General features: G+C 41.9%; 2 protein-coding genes across 4 annotated transcripts in view; one reads left to right on the top strand and one right to left on the bottom strand.

The window, feature by feature from the left end:
• ccdc146 (coiled-coil domain containing 146) overlaps nucleotides 1-25,698 on the top strand; it is a 65,484-nt gene that overhangs the window by 2,494 nt on the left and 37,292 nt on the right. For all 3 annotated transcript variants that reach the window (XM_034673421.1, XM_034673420.1, XM_034673422.1), the window contains 3 exons: nucleotides 18,461-18,543; nucleotides 19,476-19,691; nucleotides 25,449-25,506. In XM_034673421.1, the coding sequence (XP_034529312.1) occupies nucleotides 18,461-18,543; nucleotides 19,476-19,691; nucleotides 25,449-25,506 (357 nt within the window). The remainder of the gene's footprint in view (nucleotides 1-18,460; nucleotides 18,544-19,475; nucleotides 19,692-25,448; nucleotides 25,507-25,698) is intronic.
• Nucleotides 163-10,846, bottom strand: fgl2a (fibrinogen-like 2a). Its single transcript, XM_034673427.1, has 5 exons — nucleotides 9,988-10,846; nucleotides 9,002-9,206; nucleotides 3,423-3,642; nucleotides 1,926-2,096; nucleotides 163-1,845 (listed from the first exon to the last, which is right to left on the bottom strand). The coding sequence occupies exons 1-5, from the start codon at nucleotides 10,597-10,599 to the stop codon at nucleotides 1,530-1,532; spliced, it is 1,524 nt and encodes a 507-aa protein (XP_034529318.1). The 5' UTR covers nucleotides 10,600-10,846; the 3' UTR covers nucleotides 163-1,529.

The following is a 25,698-nucleotide window of genomic DNA, read 5'->3' as shown; positions in this document are numbered from 1 at the left end:
TACGAGTATGCAGCACCGTATCCTTCCTTTTTAAAGGTGTCAAACAGCCCTCAGGTCTTTACAAATAAACTCCTAGGACACTTAAATTAATCAAAGAGGACTCCAATACTTCTTTCTAAAGATGAGACAACAACATGAGGTCAATTTTAAAACACTGAGGTGTACACCGAGCATGTAGTTAGAACTTTATTCATTTTTTGATACAAAAAGTGCATATCTTTTGGCATGACAGCTGAATATGAATGATAGAAAAGATCAATATTGTACACACACAAAGCTCCAAATACACACACATAAGTACTATGAATGGTCACAATAATGCACAGTCTTTATCATTACTCAAATATCAACAATCAATGAACCTTGTTCTGTCTGCCCTGTGTTTGTTTTTTTATAAAAGCTTTCATATCTCACAAAATTAAATAAATACTGTACACGTTCTTAAAGCAAAAACGTTCCCAAACCTTCCCATTCACAGTGTGTATAGAGTGGACTAAAAGATGCAATACAATATTCTAACATTAGGCAGCAGTATTGTACAAGTGATGAGTCTGGTTGTTGTTTTTTTTTTACATGTGAGAACTGGTGTATGGCATGAGGAAATGTGCTGTACTTCATTGCAGTCAGAGATAAGGATTGGAAAAACAATTGGAACAGTTTGATTCTCCTGCAGCAATGTCCTTCTCTTTGGCTGCTGTCGAGAGCAATTTACTTAAGCATCAATAATCCAGAATGCACTTGGGAGTGATCCAATAGAAATCTATCTCAGGCTGCATATTATTACACCAGGATATTTAATATTGTATAGGATGATGATACATTAGGGGAAGCATCCCAGTGTTATTAAATAAACGACACAGAAACTATTACTTTTGCACTGCTGCACAAAGCACTTCCTGTAGTTTTTTACACAGTTTGACTCCGACCCCAGCATGAAGTCTTTTGCAATGAATTTCAGTCTCACTCAAAGCTGTATCATTACCTTCTATATACCTCACTTGAGTGGCTGCTTTTAATTATTAAACCATTTAGAGCGAGGGAAATGATAGCTCATTACTTTTTACTACTACTGTGTGCTGTGCGGCATCTCCGCCGGGTTTTATATCAGGAGGCAGCAGAACAGAAAGTGGAGAAATGTCAGAGAAACAGTGAAAAATCTCTCATGGTAACCCTCCATATAATATTATAGCCTCTATAGGGGGCTGGCCTTTACACAGCATGTGTGGTGATTTTTTTATTCCTTCATCATGGTTTATAGTCCTCTGTCCTTTATTGGCATCATTTTACTCCAACATTTTGAAGGCCACACCCTCTCAAAGGGGAAAAAGTATAGCTCAGTTTAACAATTAATTTTGTTTTTACTGCATTCAAACTGTCTACAGAGCCTTTTTTGGTGTACACATATGCATATGGAAATGTGCAAATGACTGACTATGTGTTTGAGTGTACTTCCATTTCTGACTGTCTTTCTTTGTGTTTGTCCGTCTACCTGTCCATCTGACTATACTCATGAATATGTGCCTGACCCCTTAAGGAGCATAGTTCTTGGGCCGCATCATCATCTTGACTGTTTTGAAGGCCTGCCTGTAGTTGGTGGGGTAGTACTCCGTCGACATGTTGTGCCATGTTCCCCAGAAGATCCCGTTCCTGACTCCCTTGTACCTCTTGTGATAGTACTTCCCGTTGAGGTTGGCGGACATGCAGGCGTCGAACCACCACCCGGAGCTGTAGTAGGCGCCGCAGTTTCCAGAGGGATACATGTCGTTGTCACGGTCAGGTGTGGAGAAGAACTTCTGGTCGTGGTTGAAGTGCTTGTTGAAACTGATGGCGTTCCCAGCTGTCCCGCTATAAAAACATAAATATTGAATTTAGCCCTTTGTTTTGAGAATTCAATCTTGCATGCATGCACTTTTTCGTTTTCGTACCTGTATCCACTGACAGATAGCCGATAGCGTAGGAACTCGTTAGCAACGTAGAACTGGTCATACTTTGCGTACTCCCGAACACCCTCAAAGTCCTCCAGCTCAATACGCAGGATCATGTCTTTTGCTTTGGTTATCAGGTGAATATGGTCATTGCCTAGCCAGAACTCCCCTCTACAGCAGAGATACAAGTGGTGGAAGAGAAGTAACAAAGCATAATAAAAAAAATGATGAGAAATAAGCTTGTGTGATTGAACACTTCATTCGAAAATGGACAAAACAGTAACTCAAACTGCATTTATTCATCCCTGCGAATGTGGAAAAGGGTGGAGGAGGTGTGACAGTAAAAGAGTTATAAGAGTATTCCTATTCCTTCAGTGGGAGGTTATACTGGATCTGTAGGCATGGTTATCAGGAGATATGGCAAGTTATTTCTGTCGTAAAATTCAGCCAGGAGCAGAGAGGAAGATAAAGACAATGAGATAAAATCTGATTCATGAAAGTGGAGACTCTGTACTATAACAAAAATAGTCAGAAGTGAAGGGCTGCTTTCCTTTTACTGACTGTGGGACCTGTTTCTGAAATGTAACTTTTTAAATATTTTTCATTTTTGCCTGAAGTTTAGTTAAAAACGTATAACAAAAATACTCATTTAGGATTCATTTGGTGATTTATTCTGGGTTTTTTTTTTTGCATGTGACAGCCTTTAATAGCAAGAACAGGTGTGAGCAATCAGTCGTAACGACAACAGGTGTTCTGCATCGTTAACTCCTCTCAGTGACAGAGCTGTCTCAAGCTGAGGGGGGAAATGTTACACTGATTATCACAATTTTTGTTTAAGTTTCAGTGCCATTCTTTTAATAATTTTTCTCTCAAGTAATCTTGAATAAATGCTTCATTCACATGCGATCCTTGTTCTTTTAGAGTTCTTCTGTCCAGCTCACCCCTGCGGTTAGTTGAGCAGATGGTAGGTTCCAGTTATGTGTGGCTGAGGAGATTAAAGTAGGTCTAATTTGTGGTCCACAGGTGTTTGGGAGAGTGTGTAGCATCTTGCCAGGAGACATGCTCTGTGTTTTAACTGTTGCGTTTCCTCCAATTTGTATACAATATCAAGTTTTCCCTTTTTTAAACCTCCGTATGATTTTGCCAAAGGGTTACTCTGGTGTTTTAAAGTAGACCCCACAAAGTTTGGCAGAAGTAAACATTGTCAGAGTCACATCTCAGATTTAAAAAGGTGCTCTAGTTCCAAACATCAGCTGACTTGTCAACTGGGGTGGTGGCAGCTGAAAATCTGTCACATAACCATGCCCCTTTTTCAGAAAACTGGCATACAAATTCTCAACATACAGTCCCCCCCCCTTTTTTTTGCAATTTTGTACGGTGACATACATTTAGTTGAATACATCATATACATAAATCTTGGACAGGTCCCCACTATATATTTTCTCCTATCTTAAAGTATCTTTGGAAAGGAGTCTATATGATACCAAAGCTTTTTACCTGTGGTTCCCGAAGCCTTTCTTATACTCTGTCCAGGTGCGGTTGAAACTGACAGACCCATCAAGCCGCTGCTGTATCACGGTCCATCCACCTCCATAAGACTCCATGTCACAGAATACTTCAAATGTCCCATTGCGGGGATCAGGGGTCACACGGTACACTCCGTTCTTCCTCACCTCCAGCACATTGTAGTCAGAACAGTCCCGAGGGGCCAAAATGACTGGATGGCAGAGACAAAGGAGTATAAAAAGAGGAGAGGTCAGTTCTTAAGGGCCATTTGCTCGACGATTTTCAATCTTTTATTTGGCATTCTTCTCTGCCCAACCATGAGGCATTAATAGAAAAACTCCCTGAGGCTTAGGATGGGAAAAGAGAAAGTGATAAGTTAGTGGTAAATCCAGCTTTAACCATCCTAGATGCTCTCATTCCTGCATTAATTTCCGGGGCAGTTTATTCAATCACAAAGTAGTTCAGCATGTTCTGTAGCCAATCTGTTACCAGAATATTCCCCAGTTCCTCGAGGGATCAAGCTCAAGTCCTGAAGGCGCCCAGCATAAAACAGAATCCTTTTTTTCAGTTGGCACTTCAGAAAACCTTGTGCCTATCTCCTGCTTCTCAACATAATATCCCCCCTCCAAAAAATCACAGTTTGTCACTGACATGAAAGAAAGTGAAAGGACAAAAGCTGCTGTTGGAGGATAAAAGTCAATGACCTTCCCCAGTGCTGCACCACAGGCCCATTTCATCCAGTTCCACTCTTTCTTCAAGAATTCTTTTTATACCTGCTCACTTACTTTGCAAACTCCTGCTCCTGTCCCCTGTGTTGCACTGCAGGCCACTGACCCTAACCCGAAATCAAGGTCCAAAGGCCCCTGTCAGTTAGCATTTGGGAATTGAAAGGAACAGACTTGTCAAAACGTGGGAAAGTGTAAAAGTGGATTAGAGAGGCGTACCCCCTCCCCACACGTTCGGCACCTGGGGCTAAAATCATCCTGACATTGGGCAGGCTGCATGCAGAGTTTGTTTGGTGCACTCTGCTGCTGATACAGTTTTGTCACACTGTTAAATCTGTTTCGGCGTTTGGAAGATTATAAAAAGAGCAAGAGTAAGGAGGGGCATACTGATTACTGAGCCAGACGTCAGGTTTCTTTGAGTACAGGGAGTTGAAGTCTAGACTGCATGATTCCTTGAGTACCATTAGTGCAGGTTAAAGCTTTTGTTTCCCTTCCCTTGATTAAATTAGAGAGCATTTGTGACTAGAACATGACTCAATATACCTCTCTAATAGCCATGTTGTATTTTCCTGTCAAAACACACAGAGCACTTTTGGCGCACGTTGGCAGCAGATGCTACGGAAAGCAGTCTTGAAGCTGAGCGCGGGGTGAGGGATTTAACTCTGTCACGTTAACAGCTCTGTCTGCCCGGCATTCAAAGTGTAAATTATTTTATTGTCTCTTTCATCAAAGTGTCTGAAAGTAGTTCCTCCTCCTCCTCCTTCTCTTTGCATCTTCCCCTCTTTATATTGTCCCCATCTGTCTGTCTTGGCTGCCAGTATCCCAGGACAGACAAGAGCCATCTCTTCTAACTACATCTGGCACTTCGGCTGACCTAAATAACTCTGATATCGTCCGCTTACTGATGACTTGCTGCCTGATTGGCTGTCGGGCTGTTGAGGCATATTGGTGGTTAATTAGGTGGCTGATTGCTCTGCGTGCTTTCTTGCTTGCTAACTAACTTCAGTGAGAGGTTAAAGGCAGATAACCGACATGTTTAAATAGACAACCCACTGCTTTAAAATCACACTGCTTGCTTGAGTGACTGCACACAGATACATGATTGGCATTAAAGGAAAGAGGACTCTTATCGAGGAAACACTCCCTGTTGTTAACTTAGATTAGCAGCCGTACTGGAAGGAAACGCAAATCCACAGTGATAGTGTAATCTTTCCCCTCAAAAACAGCTTAGATTGAACACTGCTGTCTGCTTTGACTCATGACAAAGCAGTACCCTTCCTTGAGGAAGTTGTGCGCACATGAGCAGTCCCTGACAATGTGTTGGACAGGGCATCCATTCTCTTTGTTTGTAATTGAGTTAATGTAGCTGAACAGCAACATGAATTGCTATCCATTCACCTCAAGGCCCTCATACGTCTTGCAGGAGTGAAAGTGAAGAATAGTGCTTGCAGCAGGGTTGGGAATTGGCAAAGAGGTTGGAATAAATGCTTACAAGGCTGTGAGTGATAAAAGCATCTTGACAGACGTACTTGACGGTGAAATTGCATTTCTACATTACAGAAATGTCTGGGTTATCTATCCTGGTGTTTCACTCGCTGGTGCTATGTTGTGTTTTTGAATTTGGTGGAGAATAGTTTCAATAAAGGGATGAAGAGCGTGTCCTTAGATGCCTTGTTCCAACCCCGCTAAGTGTATGTGTAGCTGTAGTGTGGCTGGTTTCTAAATCCCTGTGCAATTTTGCAAGGGGTTAAGATTTCCTCTTGGATGACCCCTCAGCACAAATCCTATCTACATTAAAAAATGCTGCCTGAGACCATAGACTGTTGAAAACAATGACGTCAAAGCGGTGTCACTCATTGTTTTCATGAAGCCCCATAATGTTGTCACCCTATTGGACATGCTGTCACCAAACTAAAGCAGGCTTCACACAAGAAGATAATCCAGCTGATGTTGGACCTGATTCCCCTCTTGCAACAAAAGTCAGCTAAGTCTCAACTTTGATGGTCCTTGCCTGATTATCCTGTCGTGTGAGGTGAGTTAAGAGCGACTGTTCTTCCCCTGATCTTCCCAAAAGACAGTGGCGGTTATCATAAATGCTAATCATGTTCAATTTACAATCAGAAATCCTGTAATGAGTCGGAACCCCAAGGACAGCCAAGCACATGTTCCACGTTCTTCTGCCATGTGGGACAAAAAGATGATTGCGATTCAGGATTGAAGAAGGAAGCATAACCATTATAGCCAGAGCCACAATAGTAAACACAAAGTACACAGTCACATGGATTTAAGAAATGGAGGACCAACTTCATGATTTGTGGTAACAACACAAGTGTTCCTCAAACTAAGAGAGAGAAGGACTATAATTTCTACCACAATGGTTGTACCAGCTAGCTAATCAGCTGTTGCAATGTTTAGCTTTACAACATCCCGTCATCTGCCATGTTTGTTACTTTAAAGCTGTGTTTGATCATGAGAGTTGTTGTGAGATTTCCAGTTCGGGGGAGTCTGCTGTAAAACTCTCAATTTAACACTAAAGTGTCCTTGGCTTTTGGAGCTAGCTTCAAGTGGACACTCCAGGAACTGCAATTTGTGCACTTCCTCATTGGCTTCCTTTTTTAACTCTGGGGAGCCTTATCTAAAAATGTTATAATCTTCATAAGATTTGCTCACCTTTAGTCACGCTTGCTTCTTCTGCTTCGGATGAAAACTGCATTTTAATTTGGTTTTTGCAAATCTCTATTTAACAAGTATTTAGATTAATGATTCGGCTAGACTTTGGCAGCTGGATGGTTTCAGTTTTCAGGAGTCAGGGGAGCCATTACGCCTTGACTTGCTCCACTAAGCACTTTTTACACAGTGATAAATAACTGGAGAATATTTGTCACTGCAAGTCAGTTTGCAGTGTATATGGGAGAAAGTACATAAGGGACATACATGTAGTGTAGTTTAGATAAGTTGCTCTTTATTGGGATTAAATGGGTATATGTTGGCTACAAAAATACTCAGTTTTTCAGATCATGTGTTTTTTATCATCCAAGCCTTTTTGAATAAAGTATCATGAGTAAAAAGCTAAAAGATTGCACTAATGTTGCAGATCAGCAGAACTCCCATCATTGTTTTGGTGAGTTTCCTTCAAAACAACAGCTGTCTCATGTCTACTTCTTTTAGATCAGAACACACAGGCGCTATTTCCTCACTGGCGACAGACTTATTTGCCTGTTCTTGAGTTTAACATGAAAGATTGATGTACAAACACAAACGCTGCTGACCCCGTGTGCCATCCGTGACTAATGTTGGGAAATCGTCCCACATTACTCCTCGTGTCACCGTCGAGAGATAATGAGAGCTAGTTGTTTTATGCAGGAATGAACACTCAAGAGCATGACCTCCAGAGGAAGAGAGAGGCAGCAGGGGTAGAGAGGGAGAAGTAAGGCGCTCGGAAAGGGGATTAAAAGGAGAGGGAGATGTGGAAAGTAACAGCAAGTGAAGTGAAAGAGCTGCGATACGGAAGGGAAATGGAATGATGAAGAACAGAGGATAAATGTAAAAAGGGGAAAGGAGGACAAGATCTGAAGGAGAAAGAGGCGAATTTAGGGAGAGGGAGAAGAAAAAGCAGGGATTCCCTTCACACCACTGTCCCTGCTAATCTACTTAGAAATAGGCTCACATGTTTTCAACATAAAAGCCCCAATATAGTGTCACATTCTCTAATGCAACACCAGGGTATAATTCAGTTTCAGACTGAAAGTAGCCTGCCTTTCAACTGCACCATCATCCAAATAAGCTTTTACATCAATGTAAAGTGGATTGTTTGTTATGCTTGGCTAGTTTGAATGCTTTTTTCAAATGTTTCCCATCACTGCTTTCTACTCTCAGCAACCTCCCCCCTTCCTCTTTTTAACCCAACTTACGAAACTCCTGAAACTTTAATCTGGTTAATGCTCTCACCATGTTAAGGAGTCATGTCTCTTTTTAACCCTCCCCTTTTTTGAGAGTTGGTCCATATGGAGAGCAGTGGAATGCCAGAGTACTTGAATTTGTTATATAAGAGGTAATTTCAATGTTTTCTTTGACCCTGGTTGTCATATTGCATCACTTGTGAACAGTGTGGCCTCAACCTCGAGTTATTTTGCTGTCGTTATTATTCTTATGGCTGCACAGTCCTTCTAAGGTTCTGCTATAACAATGCTAAGGACAATGGAGTGGTACTGTAGCCCCTTGAGCATTACAAGTGATGGAAATTTCAACCCCCCAAAAAAGATGTAACTTGGCTTCTCTTGATGGAGAAGGCATGTCGCTCCACTCTTTGTACAGGAGGGTCAGCGTCATTGTCCGCTTCAAAGACTTCACATCCCTTTTCCCAGAAAGTGAGAGAGAGGCCACGCTGGGTGAAGGTGAGCACCCAGAGCCGAGCTTTTTGTCGTGATTACAAGCACCACATCCACTTAGCTATGATTGGAAAGATTGATGCCAGGAAATTCACCTCACATCAACCTAAAAATGAAGGACTTACCTGGTGTGTGCTTGAGGTTTTTACCGTTACATCAAATGTGATGGGTTTGGGGGGAATGGAAAAGAGGATAAAGTGGAAGAGGTATCAAGCTCATGCTGAGAAACATTGAAGAAAAACAAGAGAGGAAGAAAGAAGAGAGAAGGCATCGTTTTGAGACAGCAGAGATGGAACAGAATAGAATATAAGACAACAGGAAACAGAAAGAAATGGAGTTTTGAGTCAAAGAGAAATATTGAAGGGAAGATGGAGTGTGTGAGAACAGGATGAAGCCGAATAAAAGAAGGGAAGGATTGGAGTGTTCAAGATACTTTAAAGTTAGTAAAAACACTTACATTGAGGTGTGTTCTGCACTGCACACTGGGTGGTGCAGGTGGAGCTGAGCTTGTTCACCACTCCGGTGATGTTCTCCACCCTCCTGTCCACCATGGCCTGCACGTTGTCCATGTTGAGCAGGTTGAGCCCCTCCAGGCGGCCCTGCAGAGCCGAGATCTGGCTCCTGGCGTTGCGCAGGCTGGCTGACATCCTATTCAGCTTCACCTGGGAAAGGGCCGGAGCGATGAGACAGAGAGAGGGGTAGGAGGAGGGTAGGGAGGGGAGGGGAGGGGAGATGGGGTGGTGGATTATTTGTGTGCACAGAATACAAAGCAGGTGGATTACTGAAGTCACCAGCCTCCTTCATTGTTTTTTAGCAGCCAATTAGAATTTGAAGAATACAAAACGAGTCTGCGTGATGGTTGGCCGTCCGCCAGACTGGCTGTGAGAGTCAACAAACTTAGCAGACAGGGCAAAATGTTACCGCCATTTGGCTGCTGCCTGACGCTGATTCCCCACCCTGTTTATAATACCAGGAATTTTCCCTGGTGGATCAGTGCCCGGTAGGACTTTACAGGTCCTTTTAACATCTGACCTGTTTACTTTCCAGCTGGGTACATTTGGCTAAACAGACTTGGGTGACATAACTCCTGCAGTGTTTATAAAACACATTTAGTGTTTGGTTTGTTTGGATCAGTTTTGGAAGGATCATTATGACGCTGTGTTGCGGGGAGTTAACATGATTCTGTTGAAATACAGAAATTGGTGCAGTGTCACTCAACTGTTGTCTAAATCTTTCCCTGGTGCAATTTAAACACTTACTGCTCCCTTTCATGATTAAAATTGTCTGACAAAGCATGCTGCTAACTTTTATTGATATCAGTCATTCATAATTTCAAGTTTAAAGATTCTCTGACTCTGTGAAATACTAACTCCTTGCATTGAAGCAAGTATAATTGAAGTATACTTGATGAGTTAAATTGTCTTTTCTTCTGCTGCTTCTTACCTGCATCTCCTGCATTGAGCTGGGGCTCGGTGTGATTCTGCCAAAATTAGAGCCTTGTCCAAGTCCACCAACATCCACAGTAGCTCCAGGGACCATCCCGTCTCCTCTCTCCTCTTGACTGGACCCACCTTGCACCTCCTGTCCCGTCAGATCCCCCCTCACTTCTTCCCCAGTGTCCCTCTGAATGGGGACCTGCAGCGTCTGTCCCTGGTCTGCCTGCTGATTTCCAAAAGCTCCATTGCCCCGTGCAGGGGTGCCGCGGCACTCCTGGCACCCGCTCTTTAGTTTATTCACCACCTCCTTTAAGCTCTGCAGCTCCTTCAGCGTCTTCTCCAGCAGCCTGAACTGCTTGGGCAGCTGAATGGTGAGGGGAGGCAGGGTGAGCTGGTAAGGGCAGTCCTCCGCATCCTCTGCCCCTGCCCCGGAGCTGCTGCTCACACACTGGCCAGAGGGTCTCAATTTCATGGGGCAGGAGGCGGGGGTACCAGAGTCAGATCCCAAAGAGAAAGGTCCTCTAGCATCCCATCTTTGGTGAGAGTTGGGAGGGAAGTCCGCTGTCTGGCTGGCTGTCAGCATGAGGCCGGCAAAAACGCAAATCACAATTGTCCTCATTTTTTCAAAGTGAGATTTCTTAAGTAAAAAAAAAAACTGTTAAATTCAGAGAGTCTGCAGCTGCCCCTGATACAACCTCAACAACTCTCTGAATGCAGAAACAGTGTGAGTGTATATCTGTGCCTGCAGCTGAAGATTGTAAGTATTGGAGTATGTGAGTGTGTGTCCAGTGTCCTATTGGTTCAGGAGTGTGTGTGTGAATGAGCACAGCCTGCAGGAGGGAGAGCGCGCAGGGGGACTGCCGCTGCCTCAGATAGCTGTGTCATTAATATCAGGACGAGTGAGCGAGGGTGGGTGTATGAGGGAGATGCGAGAGAGAAAGAGAAAGAGAGATAGAGAGAGAGAGAGAGGATGGGAGGGGCAGCACTATTGCGTAATGCACAACACCATATCAGCAGCATTGTGCAAAACCACAGAGATGCGGGCAGGAATTGTTGGAGAAAAAAAAGAGAGGGGTAGAAAGAGAGGCAGGGAAGAAAGAAGGTGGGTCCTTTTCCTGCAGTCAGTGCATGCTCCCGTCCCGCTGACTCTTGAGTCCGCTCATTTCCCTGAGGAGAAACATGACTCAGTTCACAGGAACTGTCCACTTAACTGACTTTAGGCTTATGTTTTATTTTATTGTTTGTGTTAATAGAAGAGCGCATGCAAGGAAAATTTGAATGATCTCATCATCCAGCTAAATTCAAATTCAGGAGAAAAGGCTGTTTCAACTCTACCAGTAACTCTCCTGTTCTTCATTAAGCTCAGAAGGACACAATTAAGGTGACATCCACGGTTAGCCAGCAGCAACAATAGATAGTTAGTATCAATTAGCACACTGTAAACACCTTCTTTATGGATTTAATTGCATTACTCAGCACATTGTAAGTTAAGATCTAGGAAGAGACTTTGAAGTCAGTGCTCCTTGAGCTATGGTGGCCACCTCTCTTGTTGAAAAATGAAGTGTAAAAAACTGCAGTTCTTCAATTTTTCGCTTCAGGCTGGCTTTTAAAATAAAAGGAAACTCCTTTAAGTGCCCAAACAGAAAATGCTGATAAGTTGTGCAGCTGATTTGACTGACAGTAGCTATGTATTAGCTGCCCGCAAGGCAACAAGACACCAGCATCAACTCAACCTGTTTGCTGGATTCTCAATTAGCTGAAAGTCATTTGGAGTCAGGATATCCAATCAGCGATGGCCATCTCTGTGCCTCATAATGCCTCTTCAAAAAGTAGTGGATGATGTCACTGTGTAGTAGCTGCCCATAAGTCGTCAAGGCATCAATGTCAACTCCACCTGTTTGCTGGACTCTTGATGAGCTAAAAGTTAGTTGGAATCAGCATTTCCAATAAGAAACAGCCATCTTTGCGTCTCATAACACCTCTTCAAAAAGCAGTGGTTGATGTCACTGTGTAGTAGCTGCCTGCAAGGCGAAAAGGCAACAATGCATTGGCATTAACTCCACCTGTTTGCTGGACTCTTGGCGAGTTAAAAGTTAGATGGAGTCAGCATTTCAAATCAGTGGGCACCATCTTTCGGTTTTGTAACGCCTCTTCAGAAAGCCGTGGATGACGTCACTGTGTAGTAGCTGCCCATAAGGCGGCAAGGTGACAAGGCATTGGCATTAACTCCACCTGTTTGCTGGACTCTTGATTAGCTCAAAGTCAGTTGGAGTCAGCATTTCCAATCAGCGACCGCCACCTCTGCACCTCATAACGCCTCTTCAAAAAGCAGTGGATGATGTCACTGTGTAGTAGCTGCCTACATGGCAACAAGGCATCAGCATCAACTCCACCTATTTGCTGGATTTTTGACTAGCTAAATGTTAGTTGGAACCAGCATTTCCAATCAGTGACCGATCTTTGCGCCTCGTAACGCCTCTTCAAAAAGCAGTGGATGATGTCACTGTGTAGTAGCTGCCCGCAATGTGACAAGGCGTCAAGGTGTCAAGGTGTCAAGGCGACAAGGCATTGGCGTCAACTCCCCCTGTTTGTTGGATTCTTGATTAGCTTAAAGGTAGTTAAAGTTTGCAATTCCAATCAGCAACCAATATATTTGCACCTCATAACCGCTTCAAAAAGCAGTGGATGATGTCCCTGAGACAATGTCCATGTTTTGTACACTGTATAAGACATCCACAGTGTATTGTGCAAAGGGATGATGACTTTTCCTACATGGCAGCGGACAGTATTCACTATTAATCATTATTACCAGATGTGCTAATGGCTTCATTGTGTTGAAATCTGCATCTTCTATGGTTTGTTATCACTTTTGCAACATTGTTAAACTTCAGTCCACCTCTCCTGATGCCAGGAAAGGGCAGCCACTCTTCATCTGACGCATGAACAAAATATGGAAATTCTAAAGCAATTTCAAACCAACACCTGCATCATGTCACTGAAATAAATTCAAAAAAGTCCACCCTTTTTGTTATTTATATTTGCTACCCTTAAATGGCTGTGCTGGCTTCACCCACCTCGCTGGCTGTCAGTGGATCTCTTTAATCAAAGCTGTTGGCTGCTTCTGAAGTCATTTGTGCTGCCTAATGATTCTCTTGCTTTCGGATGTTTGTCTGAGAAATGGCTTCAAGTGTTTTTACACCACTGAAAAGAAAAGGAAGGGACTTTTTTTTGGTGGTGAGAATTATTACAATAATTTCTTTTTGGGACCTTAGAAAAAAAGAAGTATTCACATCGAGTGGGTTGTCATCATAATTAATTTGATCTCTGGAGCTGTTATAAGTCTATTCAATAATGCCTTTGTTGGATTTTTTTAGTTGCTCAATAGGAAAGTTAATTAAAAAGTTGTTAAAATTGAATCCAGTTTTCAGCATTGAGTGAATTATGAATGCTTTAATGTAGTTTCGGATATTTAACAAAGCAAACAGATATGGTCTTCATAGATAAACAACACTTGTTGAAGCCTGTATTAGTGATGTTGTAACTCGGTGGCTTTTAGTTGACATAATGCTTGTCCTATCCCGCAAACATTATTCATACATGAGGCAATTTTATGGGGCGTCTTTTAATTAACAGTTGTTGAGCAATTAAAACTAATTGTTTGTTCTGCAGAGTGAGCAATTTCGATATTTGAATCCTCATCCACCGACTCCCAAGCTCTGGATGTTGGCATACTTGGATTCCTGTTATAAACTTTACCCTGATTTTTCTGTTTGCGCAACACTTTTGTTTGTGTGTATTTTTGTGATTCATAACCTTGGGTCATATAATTGGATTTTTTTTCTTCTGGGATAACAATGTCTCATGCACATGTCATATTTCCAGTGACACAGTTTCAGATAATGGGTTTCATCTTCAGAAGTGACTCTCAGCCCTGATGGCGGAACTGCTCCAGAAAGGAAAATATTACCACACAAAAAAAAACTTGTAACAAAGCGATTCTATCTCGCTGTAGGCTCGCCCCCAATTCAAACACTCAATAACAGAGCAATGAGAAGAGAGAAATGGGTTCTCTCTCCATCACACAGTGGAATTCAGAGCTGTGCTTCTCCGGTCATTTTTTTCCTCCCCCCTGAGGGTGTAGCGTACTAAAGCCCACAGGTTCTTTTTGTTACACTCTTCACACACACACATTACGGGAAGGTTTATTACTGCTCTGCTGTACAGATCACATGCTCCCTTGCGTGTGTGTGTGAGTGGTGTAAATGCACAGGTATGTGCCCATGTGCCTGCATTAATACCTTCCAGTGATTGTCTCTATCTCACTTCAAAGATGGTGTGCCACGTGTGAGCCCTTTGCAGCTATCCCATAAAAAAAAACTCCAATACTCCATATACTGCTGGAGATAAGTGTTGGCAGCAGAATTAGAGAGGCTGCCTGAAACCGCTTGAGGCTGCTTCTACTCAGATAAATGCCCGGTGTATGGCCAGGATGTCTGTCGCAGCACTGGAATGTCATCCATACTGCTGAAATCACGCCACCAGACATTTTTGATGTGTCATTCAGATTCAAAATCTGCTTTGAATTCTTATTTGTTTGAGTGTGATGAGATAATCGGACATTTTCTTTTAATCCTCCTTTCTTTTAAGAGTCAATATCAGATGGAATGAGTAAGGTAGCAATTAAAGAGATAAGTTAAGACCTGATGACCTCTTTAACATTCCTAGATGAGGAGGCTGAGATTGGGCTGCACAGCAAAGTCACACTTTTAATGCAAAAAAACAGAGATGTAAACAACAATGCTTTCTCTCTCACCAGATGTATATTGCTCCAACAGAATGGAGGCCTGGGTGAAGGGTTGTGGGGATACACACATTTTAAGTAGAAATCAGACGATATAGATACCTGTTTTGATACAGTCCACCTATTTGCCTGTACAGCTTACACCGTCCGGGGTCACAGGGGGCTGGAGCCTATCCCAGCTGTCATTGGGCGCAAGGCAGGGTACACCCTGGACAGATCGCCAGCCTATCACAGGGTTGACATGTAGAGACAGACAACCATTCATGCACACACTTAGATACACACTGAGAGTTATCAATCAATCTGGTGAGCTTGTTTTTGGACTGAGGGAGGAAGCCAAACCCATGCATGCACAGGCAGATCATGCAAACTCCACACAAAAAGGCCCTGCCCGACGTGGGATTTGAACCAGGAACTTACTAGCTGTGAGGCAAACTCTTTGGCACTCACATTTGAACCCATAAGAAAAGTCATTAAACAGAAACAAACATTTGACATACTGATAAATGACATCATATTTTCTACTTCACTGCTTTGATTTCATTAGTGGTGCTCGCTCCCTTTACTTTATATCTATATAACTCCACCACTGCTGCACTCTCTCTTTCACTCGTAGCAGCTTTGGGTTGGAAATATGACCGTAGATCTATCTTTTCATACACTTGGGTACTTTTAAGTACTTTTAAAGTAAAAATAACTGAGAGTATACCATTTTAAAACAAGTGGTATTGAAAGGTATCAATCTAAAGTTTTGACAACCATACCTGGGTGTTATTGCCAGCCTTAAACATAATCTCAGCAGCGCTGTTGGCCTAGCGGTTTAAAAATGCGCCCCATGTACAGAGGCTAGTGTCTTTGTAGCAGCGGTCATCTCTTTACTTCCCACATTTCCTGTCTCTCTTCAGCTGTCCTAAAAAAAACAACATAATTTGAATGCTGACAGTTTAGGTCAAAGTTAGATTAAGCTATCCTCAGATTACAGTCATAGAGAACATGAGTTACAGCTAGTATGTATTCTTCTTTCTTCTTTCTTTATTGCTCTTATTATCGTTTTTGTCATTTTAAATGCTCTATTCACATATTTTTCTCTTCGTGCAGGCCGAGTCTGAGGTTTAACTCGGTGTTTTAAATGCAAATCATATAATATTATTCAGCTGTTTTCCTTGTAGTGACCTGACCTTGTCTAACACAAACAGACTTAAAAACATCTGAATAAATCATATTAACCACCGCGCTAATCTGCAGCATTCACAACATTCATATCTCTGTCCTTTTCAGCCCTTGAAACGTGTTCTTGCACATTTTACAATAGGTGGATAAACACTATAATGGAATGAATCTGAAAATATAATCGGCTGTACCTAATGTTTGAAGTCGGGTTGAGTTATCAGTGTGTGTGTGTGTGTGTGTGTGTGTGTGTGTGTGTGTGTGTGTGTGTGTGTGTGTGTGTGTGTGTGTGTGTGTGTGTGTCTGTGTGTGTGTGCGTGTGTGTGTGTGTGTGTGTTTATAATCAGAGCATATGTGTGTGTTCATCGCAGTTACTCAGTCCGACCTGAGATATCCTCTGTTCTGCAGCTCTCTGATACAGGGGAGGCTATCCCTCATTACTCCCCCCACTCCACCAACCTGGCAGTGAAGATAAGAGGGGAACAACACCTGTCTTCTGTTTCTATCACTGCAGCACACACACAACCTCTCATACCAAACGCTGCCTCTGAGTGAAATTAATGACGACTCTTAGTGGTGGTTTTGCCTTTTGCAAAGCTGTTGACCCAATCGTTTACTTTGCTGTGTTTTGTTTTCTATTACCAGGGCTTCACAGCTGTGTTCTTCTCTTTTTTCATCCCCCTTTCTCACATCAGTCAGAGCTAATGGTACCTGTAATCTCAAGAACTGTCTACCTACTATTAGATGGACCTTTTTCAAAGATTTCTGCTCCTTTTAAGATCGCTCCAGATAGTTTGACGTTTGTTTTTCATACTTCACTCTGTGATAAGGTTCTCAGATACTGATATGCCTGCTCTGCTGATAAAAGTCCAACTTGGGTTAGATCCTCTGTACAGACATCAAGGAGTTCAGACACACATAAAGGAGCCTCTTCTACTACAGTCACATCACAGCTGGAACAAACAACTTCCTTGATCCAAAGAAGCACAGTCTTTTATGAAATATCAAACTCTTCTGGAGTCTTCGGTGATTTCGTTTTCTTCCTCTTCTTCTCCTGGAACTTCATTTTCTCACAGAACAATTTTACAGAACTGCTTATTGGAGAATTTAATCTGATTCCCAGAAATATTGCCACATTCAATATTGTCTCTTGGAAAACTGCAGAAGTAGAAAAACACAGAAAGCTCCAATGTCAACGGGCCAGGCCAAGACAACTTTAGTGCGATTATGAGCTGGCACCTTGGAAGATTTTTAGCCATCTTAACCCATGTTGAATATGTCACAGACTTTGCAGATGACAACATAGGGTGACAGATTTAACAGTTTTGTTCTTGTTTGGAGAGCAACGAGATGGCCAGTACAGCAGACCACACACTAACAGATTTCATTCACAAGACCCAACTTCAACTGAAAATGTCACAAAATCTGTCATGAACAAACGTGACTTTAGGGTAAACAAACATGGTGTTGTGAAGCTAAAGGTTGCTAGCAACTTAGCCTACTTAGTTTGATTGTGGTATGTTTTTTTCATTGACTGTATAAGATATGGACGTAGTATCCGTGACGTCACCCATCTGTTTCTGAAGCGCTGTTTTGAGGCCAATCGTCGGCTGCAGCCATATTGCTGCTGTTGAGCAATTGTGACGTAAAGAGGCCGGGCTTTGAGCCTCCTAGCCAACAGCTACAGTGTTCCCCCCTGTCAATCAAGTCAGCTGTGCCTCTCATTGGAAGACTCGTAATTTCAATATCTTCAAAATTGCTGTTTTAGAAAAAAATTCATCCCCCTACAGTGTGTGCCGATCGAGAAATGAGCTATCCAGACTACACTCGTCTTTTGTACCAGGCTGTAAACATGTTTATTTCTGCTGTAAAGATCGTCTTTTGTGAATTGGTGTGTATGTGGTTTCCGGTACTTCCGGAGCCAGCCTCAAGCGGATCCTTGATGAACTGCAGTTTTTAGCACTTCCCCATTGGACTTGATCACCAAGCGGCGAATCAACATGTTAGTTCTCTTTTATGACGTCCATCTAACTTTCAAACGTTGCATTTGCTGCTGTTGCAATGGCTGCGTTTGTTGCGCTTCCTTCTTCAGTTAGCTAACTTTCCGATTGGCTAACATTTTGTTCCACGTAACAATCCACAAAGTGCGTGCTCAGCTGTTATATTTGTGGTTTCAAATCAAGACAGCTGTTGATCGTCTTCAGAGCAGGTTGGGGGAAGTGAATTCACTGCTAACACACTTCACACCACATGGAAATCACACAAGATCATCTTAAGAAACCATGAGATAAGCAGGCCTTTGTCAGGAGGGGGGAATCAGGCTCAAAATTGACCAGATTATCTCACAGTGTGTTACCAACTTTAGCTGAAGAAGGTTAAAGACTGCTGTAAAAGATGTGGATGATTCCCCGCCAATCAAAATGAGCCAATTATATTTGGTGCCATATGTGAAAACAGCTTGACGTACTACATGCTCATGATTAATCATATTTCTGTTTCTCTTGCTCCTCAGTTGTTGTCGTCCAGTGAAATCAGCCACACCAAAGTGTCCAAACTCAAATCCAGCTACAGACTCCTCCATGATAATCTGAAGAGGTATGTTTCCCTGTTTTGACAAACCTCTACTCTTATACTCTGTGGCTGCGTTACGGCTGCTCAGATGCTGTGAACAGAGCACAGTAGGGGGGGTTCAGTTCTTGTGACAGCCAGAACGCATTCCACTTGAAGTGTCCTCGAAAAGTACTTGAAGTTCTTATCAGATCTCACCGTGCTGCTCTCCTATACGGATGAAAATATGGAAGTAGCATCTTGTTGCATCAGCTATTGGCTTCTGAAGAAACAGGTTGACGCCTTCATTGGAAGTTACAGCTCCAATCCTAACTTGAGGGAGAAGAAGGAAGTAATGACTTCCAGAAAAAAGCACAGAAACTGACAGTAATAGGCAGTTCCATTTCTTTTTAAGCTTCAAGAAATTCATAATGGAACTCTGATTCTGAAAATTGCAACCAAGGCACATAATGAAGGAAGTGAAATTAACTTTTCAGACCCCAATTTGCTTGTGGAAACAACACATCGTGGTGTCATTTCTTGTGAAAACTAGGAAAGAGAACTGAGAACGTTTAATTGAACTGTCATGAAAATCAATCATACAACCGTATGTTTACTTGTGTGTTGTACAAAAGTTTACATCAATAAAGAGTTTGATTGTGATTAAGTTTAAGTCTGTTTGTAGACGATTGAATTAACATGGATTCATTTTGTATTTAGAGGTGTTTTGTTTCAGGAAAAGCAGAACTGTCCAGTTTAAGAGTATAAAAACATGCCAGTAGTCGAATTCTTCATGACCAAAGAATGTTAAGATTCGGCTTCTTACATTTGTTATGTAACTTTGAAGGAGAAAAACAGAGTGTGGTCTGTTCCTTTTTTAGTTTCAGACTCTGTAACTATATAAAAATGAACAGAACAGGACGTAAAAAAACACCTGTACACCATATCCCACATTCTTCTATCATTGTCTGATCAAACAGCAGCCAGGACTCTGAGCTCCGGCTTTTGGGGGAGGTAAAGAGGCGTCGTGCTGCGCTGGAGAGTCTGCAGGCCGAGTTAGAGCGCACAGAGGAGCAGAGCACCTCTGAGCAGCCCGAAAGTGAGGTCAATGAACTGAGGCAGCAGCTCCTCCAGGCATACAATGAACTGAGAGCCGCGGAGGACAGAGAGTACAAGACGCAGCACAAACTGGAATGGTGAGCTGTGTATACATACATACACACACACAAACACACACAAACACACACACGTTATTATTCCAACTGGTCATGCCGTGAAGTCACTCTCAATCTGATACTGATCAAGCATCGGCTGAAAGAAACAAAAATGGCATTTGATCCAAGGAAATACAAACCCAAATTTGGCTGAAGCTTTGTCTGTCGTACAAACAAACACAGACAGACACACACACACGCACGTACGCACACACATGCACACAGAAGTTCTCACTCTGGCAGGAACCCAAGAGACAGTGAACAGTGAGGACAGAACAGGGAAGTGAAACTGCAGTGTTGAAGAGCGAAGGTGTGTACAGTAGGAGTGTATATGTATATGCATGCTTGAGCGCACACACTCACACATACACACATACACACATACACACACTCATAGATGACACACACGCACATCGTCACACTTAAATAACCAGGGACCTAACACCGAGGTGAGCTAAGTGAGGCATACTTACAAGTTTCCTCTGACTTTAGAGGAAGGTGAAGGTGAAGTAGTGTCAACACAAATAAATAGGACACACACACACACACACACACACGTTTATAGTGTGTGTGGGGTTCCCTGGACACAGCTTTTGTTTCAGCTGTTAAAGCAAAGTCGCTTGTAACTGTTAGAGGTCAGTTTATTGCCGTTACCTCAATGTTTAAGTAGCCTCTAGTTGTCCAATGAATGATGTAACTGGATGTACAAAAGTGATGATGTGTAAATATGAGGTGTTAATGGATTTCTACATTAGCTCTTCATGTAACATGTTTACTTGTCTGAGAGCTCTGGTATCAGTCCTCTCTGTTCCTCTCCCCTCCAATCCTCTCCGTCCTCTCCCACGAGTCTCTTTTCACATCGCAACCAATTTTCCTCTTTTCGGCTGCAGGTTTCTCTTCTTCCTTCCTCAAAACTCACTCGCTGGCCCTATCAGTGTGTCCAAAGGGTCAAACGCACACTCAGAACTGGCAGTTAATCGAGTATCTTTCTCTTCTCTGTACACAAACTCAACTTCTGAAGGGCCAAGGGAAGGTCACTGGAACATTGCTAAGCAACATGAGAACATAGAGGAGGAATTTCCCAAACATTTTCGCTCATTATCCTTAAAAACAAAATGTGGTGACTCATTTCGGCCTCTCATTACAGGACGCAGATGCATTAAGGTTATGGCAGTTTAAATAGTGAAGTATGTTTTTTCTTATTGGATTTAATTCATGTTTGAAAGCCAGAGAGAGTTAAACTTGCAAGTAATTCATTGTGAGAACAAAAAGTAGAAAAGTGTAATTGCTTTAAATTGAAGCACTCAAAGAAGCAGGTTGAACAGTCATTTAAAGATGATGGTGACTAAAATTTAATTTAAAGTGGAATCACTAATAGGCAGGTTTCTATGCCCTCTAGGCACTACTTAAACCAATGTGGCTATTGCAAATGTAGATAATAAAGTAGTTGGACTGTGAACAATGAAAGCAGTTTACAGGTTAAAGTGAATGACACTTTTCAGGTTTTGTAATTCTAGGACTTAAAAACAGACAGAGGGCACAGTTCAATAGATTTATTTTCAAAGGGAAGTTGGATGTTGAGTTTGAAGCTGGAATGGAATAGATGATCTGGAAGGAAGGCTGGCTGAGGCCATAAACTGTATAAAATATGGAAGTAGTATCCATGACATCACCCATTTGTTTCTTAAGAGCTGTTTTGAGGCCAATCATTGTCGGCAGCCATATTGCTGCTAGTGATTGAGACGTAAAAAGAGGCGGGCTTTGAGCCTCCTAGCCAACAGCTACAGTGTTCCTGCAGTCAGCTGTGCCTCTCATTGGAAGACTCATAATCTCAAGAGAGAAATGAGCTATCCAGACTACACTCGTCTTGTGTACCAGGCTGTAAACATGTTTATTTCTGCTGTAAAGATCGTCTTTTATGAATAGGTGTGTACATGGCTTCCGGTACTTTCGGAGCCAGCCTCAAGCGGCTCCTCAATGAACTGCAGTTTTTAGCACTTCTGCATTGGACTCATTTTTTAGACCGGAGGTTGCTGCTTGGTTGAGGCAAACCAAGTGGCAACCGGAAGTGTTAAAAACTGCAGTTCATCGAGTGTCTGCTTGAGGCTGGCTCTTAATAAAGCTTGTGAGAGAAAAAACTATTTCAAGCTGTTTTTTGTTTCTTTGTACTTTTACTTTTGGTACTTAAGTAGATTTAATTGACGTCATGGATACTATGTCCATTATTTATACAGTGTATGAGATATACAGGACGAGTTGTGATCCTGAGAAACAGAGGGAGACTGAGAATTACTTTCAGATCCTTAATGAAACACATTCAAAGTTTTGGGACGGTAGTTTGGCTCTAGAACAGTACCCCTTGAAGAACTGAACATTCTGGCAAGACTGGTTGTGAAGCCGGGGTATATATACTGCAGGAACTTGATCAATCCATCATTTTTTATTTGTATAGCGCCAAATCACAACAAACGTTATCTCAAGATGCTTTTACAAACAGAGCAGGTCCAGACAGTACTCTATGTTAAATTATTAACAAAGACCCAACATCAAGACAGGATAAGATCCAGTCCTGTTTAACAGACAGGAATCTGTCTGATCTCATCTTAATCCCCCGTGAGCAGAGCACTTTGCAGTATTTAGCTAGTTACAGCGGCAAGGTAAATGGATGGATCTCAGGTGTGCAGGTTGATTGGCCCGAGGAGTGTAATGGTGAGCCACGCCCTGACAGATACACAGAACAGAGGAGGAAAGAAACAATGAAGTGCCCTTCTTGGAATCAATAAAGTTGTCTGAATCTGAATCAAAACAACAAACACCAGGGAGGAGAAACAACTGAAACACAAGCAATGAGGGAGGAGCCATGACAACACTAGCATTGTACAGTATTTAAGGCAAACAACAGTTGAAATATCATTAAAACTATCTGAGTTAATGGAAGTGTTGAAATTTGTTGTCAGGGCTGAAAACAGAGATGACAGTCAAAAGTTAAGGGATGAGAACACTTCAATAGTAACTCCATAGAGTCTCAGTCTGAGCACTGTTGAAAGTGAAAGCATTGCTTGTGAAATAAACAGTTGAAAAGTCAGAGTTCTCCAACTGTCAGAATAAATTGTCGGTGTCAGCAGTTCAGTCGCACGCCCCATGCACAGAGGCTAGGTCCTCAAAGTGGGCAGTCTAAACTGAGACCTTTTACTGCATGTCATTCCCCACTCTTTCTCCCTATTTTCCTACTCTATCTGCTGTCCTCTAAATAAAGGCATAAAAGCCTGGGCATAAAAACTTACAGAGAAAGTGTTTTGCATGACTGATATAGTGAGTGTGAGTGAGTGAGAGAAAGTAACAAGTGTCAGTAAGTTCAATAGATGAAGACCATTAGCTGTATATGACCAAATATGTATCTAACTCGTCCCGTTGTACAAAAGTGAAACCAAAATGTCATCGACTAGAGATGGGATTTATAGCTCTTTGAAGGGAACCGGATCTTGAGGAACCGTTCCTTTCAAAGAGCCGTTCAAAAGGCTCTGGCTCTTTGGCTCATTGTTACATTTATTTATTTTTAGAAGTCAACCAGAGGTAACTTGTTTTTATCAAGGAAACAATCACTGGTAGCAGTTATAAGATAAGATTTGGATCAGAATAATTCAAACTTCCACATCCCACCAATATATATACTCTTTTAGTGGGAATTATTCTTAAATATTGATTATAATTTCATTTGGCATTGTAAACATTCCATAAGATGCTTCAACAGTGAGATCACTATTTTGAATTTTCCCTCACCTAAAAATCTTTGTGGCACTATAAAAACTACACAGGCTACAAATAACTTCCATGCAAAACAACTTTACTGTATTTTTTCCCACACAAGAACATTTTAACAATACAGATAAAAAATATAAAAACAATAAATAAGAATGAATATATATATGTATATAAAAAATATAAATACAACTAGAATAAAAATTAGGACATTATAAAAATGTGAATGCAAAATTGTACTACCCCACCTGGTGTTTCTACACCTGAACTACTTTACAAACAGGAGCTCAGCTCCTCGACTCGAACCCACATCAAAACGATGTAAACAATAACAAAGTGTGAACAATAAGTGTGAACAAAAGACTCATGTAGCACGCAGGTGAAGGCAGCGTGGGAAATCTGCATATAAAAACGGCTCACAAATGAACGGCTTGCAACTGCGAATCAGTTCTCACTGTTCACTTAAAAGAGTCGTTCAAAAGACGGACTCGTTCGCGAATGTCACATCTCTAATCATCGACAGTATTATGTCTCACTCCTTCAACTTATCCAAAACACACTTAACTTTTTAGCCAGTTATGTTTATTGAACAAACTCAATGACATTACAACTGGCACACATGTTTACATTTACAAACACACAACACTGAGACTGAGGAAATGATACTCTTGTTAAGAGAAACAAGGTGGCTAAAAAACCTGTAGAGGTCCATCGATACAGAATCACTCAAACATTTATAATACAAATATATACAAGTCTCAGAACTAAGAAAATTATCCCCTTCCTCCCCAGTCCACCTCAGTAGTGGAAATGAACACACAAATTTGGAATTCCAGTAATGATTAATGAAAAATAAGACACCTCTCAGTCTGGCAGAAACTGTGGATCTCTAAAATATGAGGTACAGAAGTCACATTTGTACGCAAACTCGAACTCCAACGCATGTCTCATTGAGGAGGCAGACTTAGTCGAGGGTTCTTTAACTATTTTGGCTTGACTTTTGGGGAGTTGTCACGTTGCCTATCTTGTCAGACAGCCCGTGGTGAAGCCAAACGCAGCGCATAAAGTCACCTCTGTGCTGCAAAGATATGATCTGTAGGATACAGTGATTTTTATTGCAGACTACACACACTGAGGCAGAGAGTTGTAGGCACAGCAGTAATTGAAATATTAAATGAAAACCACTTACGGAGCGTTCTCAGAGGATGCAGTTATAGACAAATTAGACACTGAGTTTGCACATTACTTGTGACAGCTTTTAGGGAGTGAACGCTCCTGTCCTCTCATCATCTCCCTCTCTTGTTATCTTTCAGCTCATTCCATCGCCCTGTCCTGCCTGCTATCTTCCCATCTTCCTGACTTTTCTTCATATCTTTCTCTCTTCTCCTCTTTCGTCCAAATAGCTTGCGGCCTGCATATGACGGACAGATGCTCACCGTGCAAATATGCCTTTAAAAGTCTTCGCATCCTTTATCTTGAGCCAAACACACTCGCAGGAATGAAGTCAGTCACATATTTTAACACCCACGCAGTTTTCTCTGTATATCTCTTAATATCCAATATATCAAGTTGTCAAGAAGATTAATATCATTTATGCTGTGAAATGTTTAGCTGTACACTTTGTGCCAGTGTAAGTTTTTCATAATGACGGAGCTGACTGGAAACTATTTCAAACAGACTTTACTCGAGAGCTCGAGACGTTTATGCAGAGTGAGATGAAAGGGTCATAGAAAGTTTTTACGCACACAATAACGTGGACTTTATGGAGTGTTCAACGTGATCGTAGGTAGCTGGGAGCTGCACATAAATGTATTTTTTAAAAACGGCCTGCTCTCCTCATTGCATTCCTTTTTCTGCTGACCCAGGAACTGAAACATGTTGTTTACTTCCCTCGATAACACATTCATTCTGTTTTCTCTTTTAAAAATGTTCTCCTCTCCTCTCTTCTCCCCCAACTCACCTTACCTCACCCCACTGCAGTCTCCGGGAAGAGAAACAATATCTGGAGAGGGAGAATGAGATTCAGCCCAAACCTGCGGTAAGTTCATCATTGCACCATCCAGGTGTGGTTTTCAGAGTCTATGGATTACTACTGAGACAGAGGTCTTCAGAGGGGATATATACGACTTTTACTATAAGCCTCCATTCAGGCTTAATCCCTCCATATGAAGACTTGCCATTAGCTCTTTTTGCAGCCATTCCAAGAAATGTAAAATACTCTGTTACAGTC

Source organism: Notolabrus celidotus, chromosome 21 (assembly GCF_009762535.1).
Source record: "Notolabrus celidotus isolate fNotCel1 chromosome 21, fNotCel1.pri, whole genome shotgun sequence".
NCBI classification, from domain to species: Eukaryota; Metazoa; Chordata; class Actinopteri; order Labriformes; family Labridae; genus Notolabrus; species Notolabrus celidotus.
The sequence above is the reverse complement of the archived record's forward strand: the minus strand, read 5'-3'. Positions and strand labels throughout refer to the sequence as shown.

Coding starts and splice junctions, on each gene's coding strand:
- fgl2a (XM_034673427.1), bottom strand. CDS start 10,599: ATGAGGACAATTGTGATTTGCGTTTTTGCCGGCCTCATGCTGACAGCC. Junction 9,207..9,987: donor GCTCAATGCAGGAGATGCAG/GTAAGAAGCAGC, acceptor GCCCTTTCCCAG/GTGAAGCTGAATAGGATGTC. Junction 1,846..1,925: donor CTATCTGTCAGTGGATACAG/GTACGAAAACGA, acceptor ATGTTTTTATAG/CGGGACAGCTGGGAACGCCA.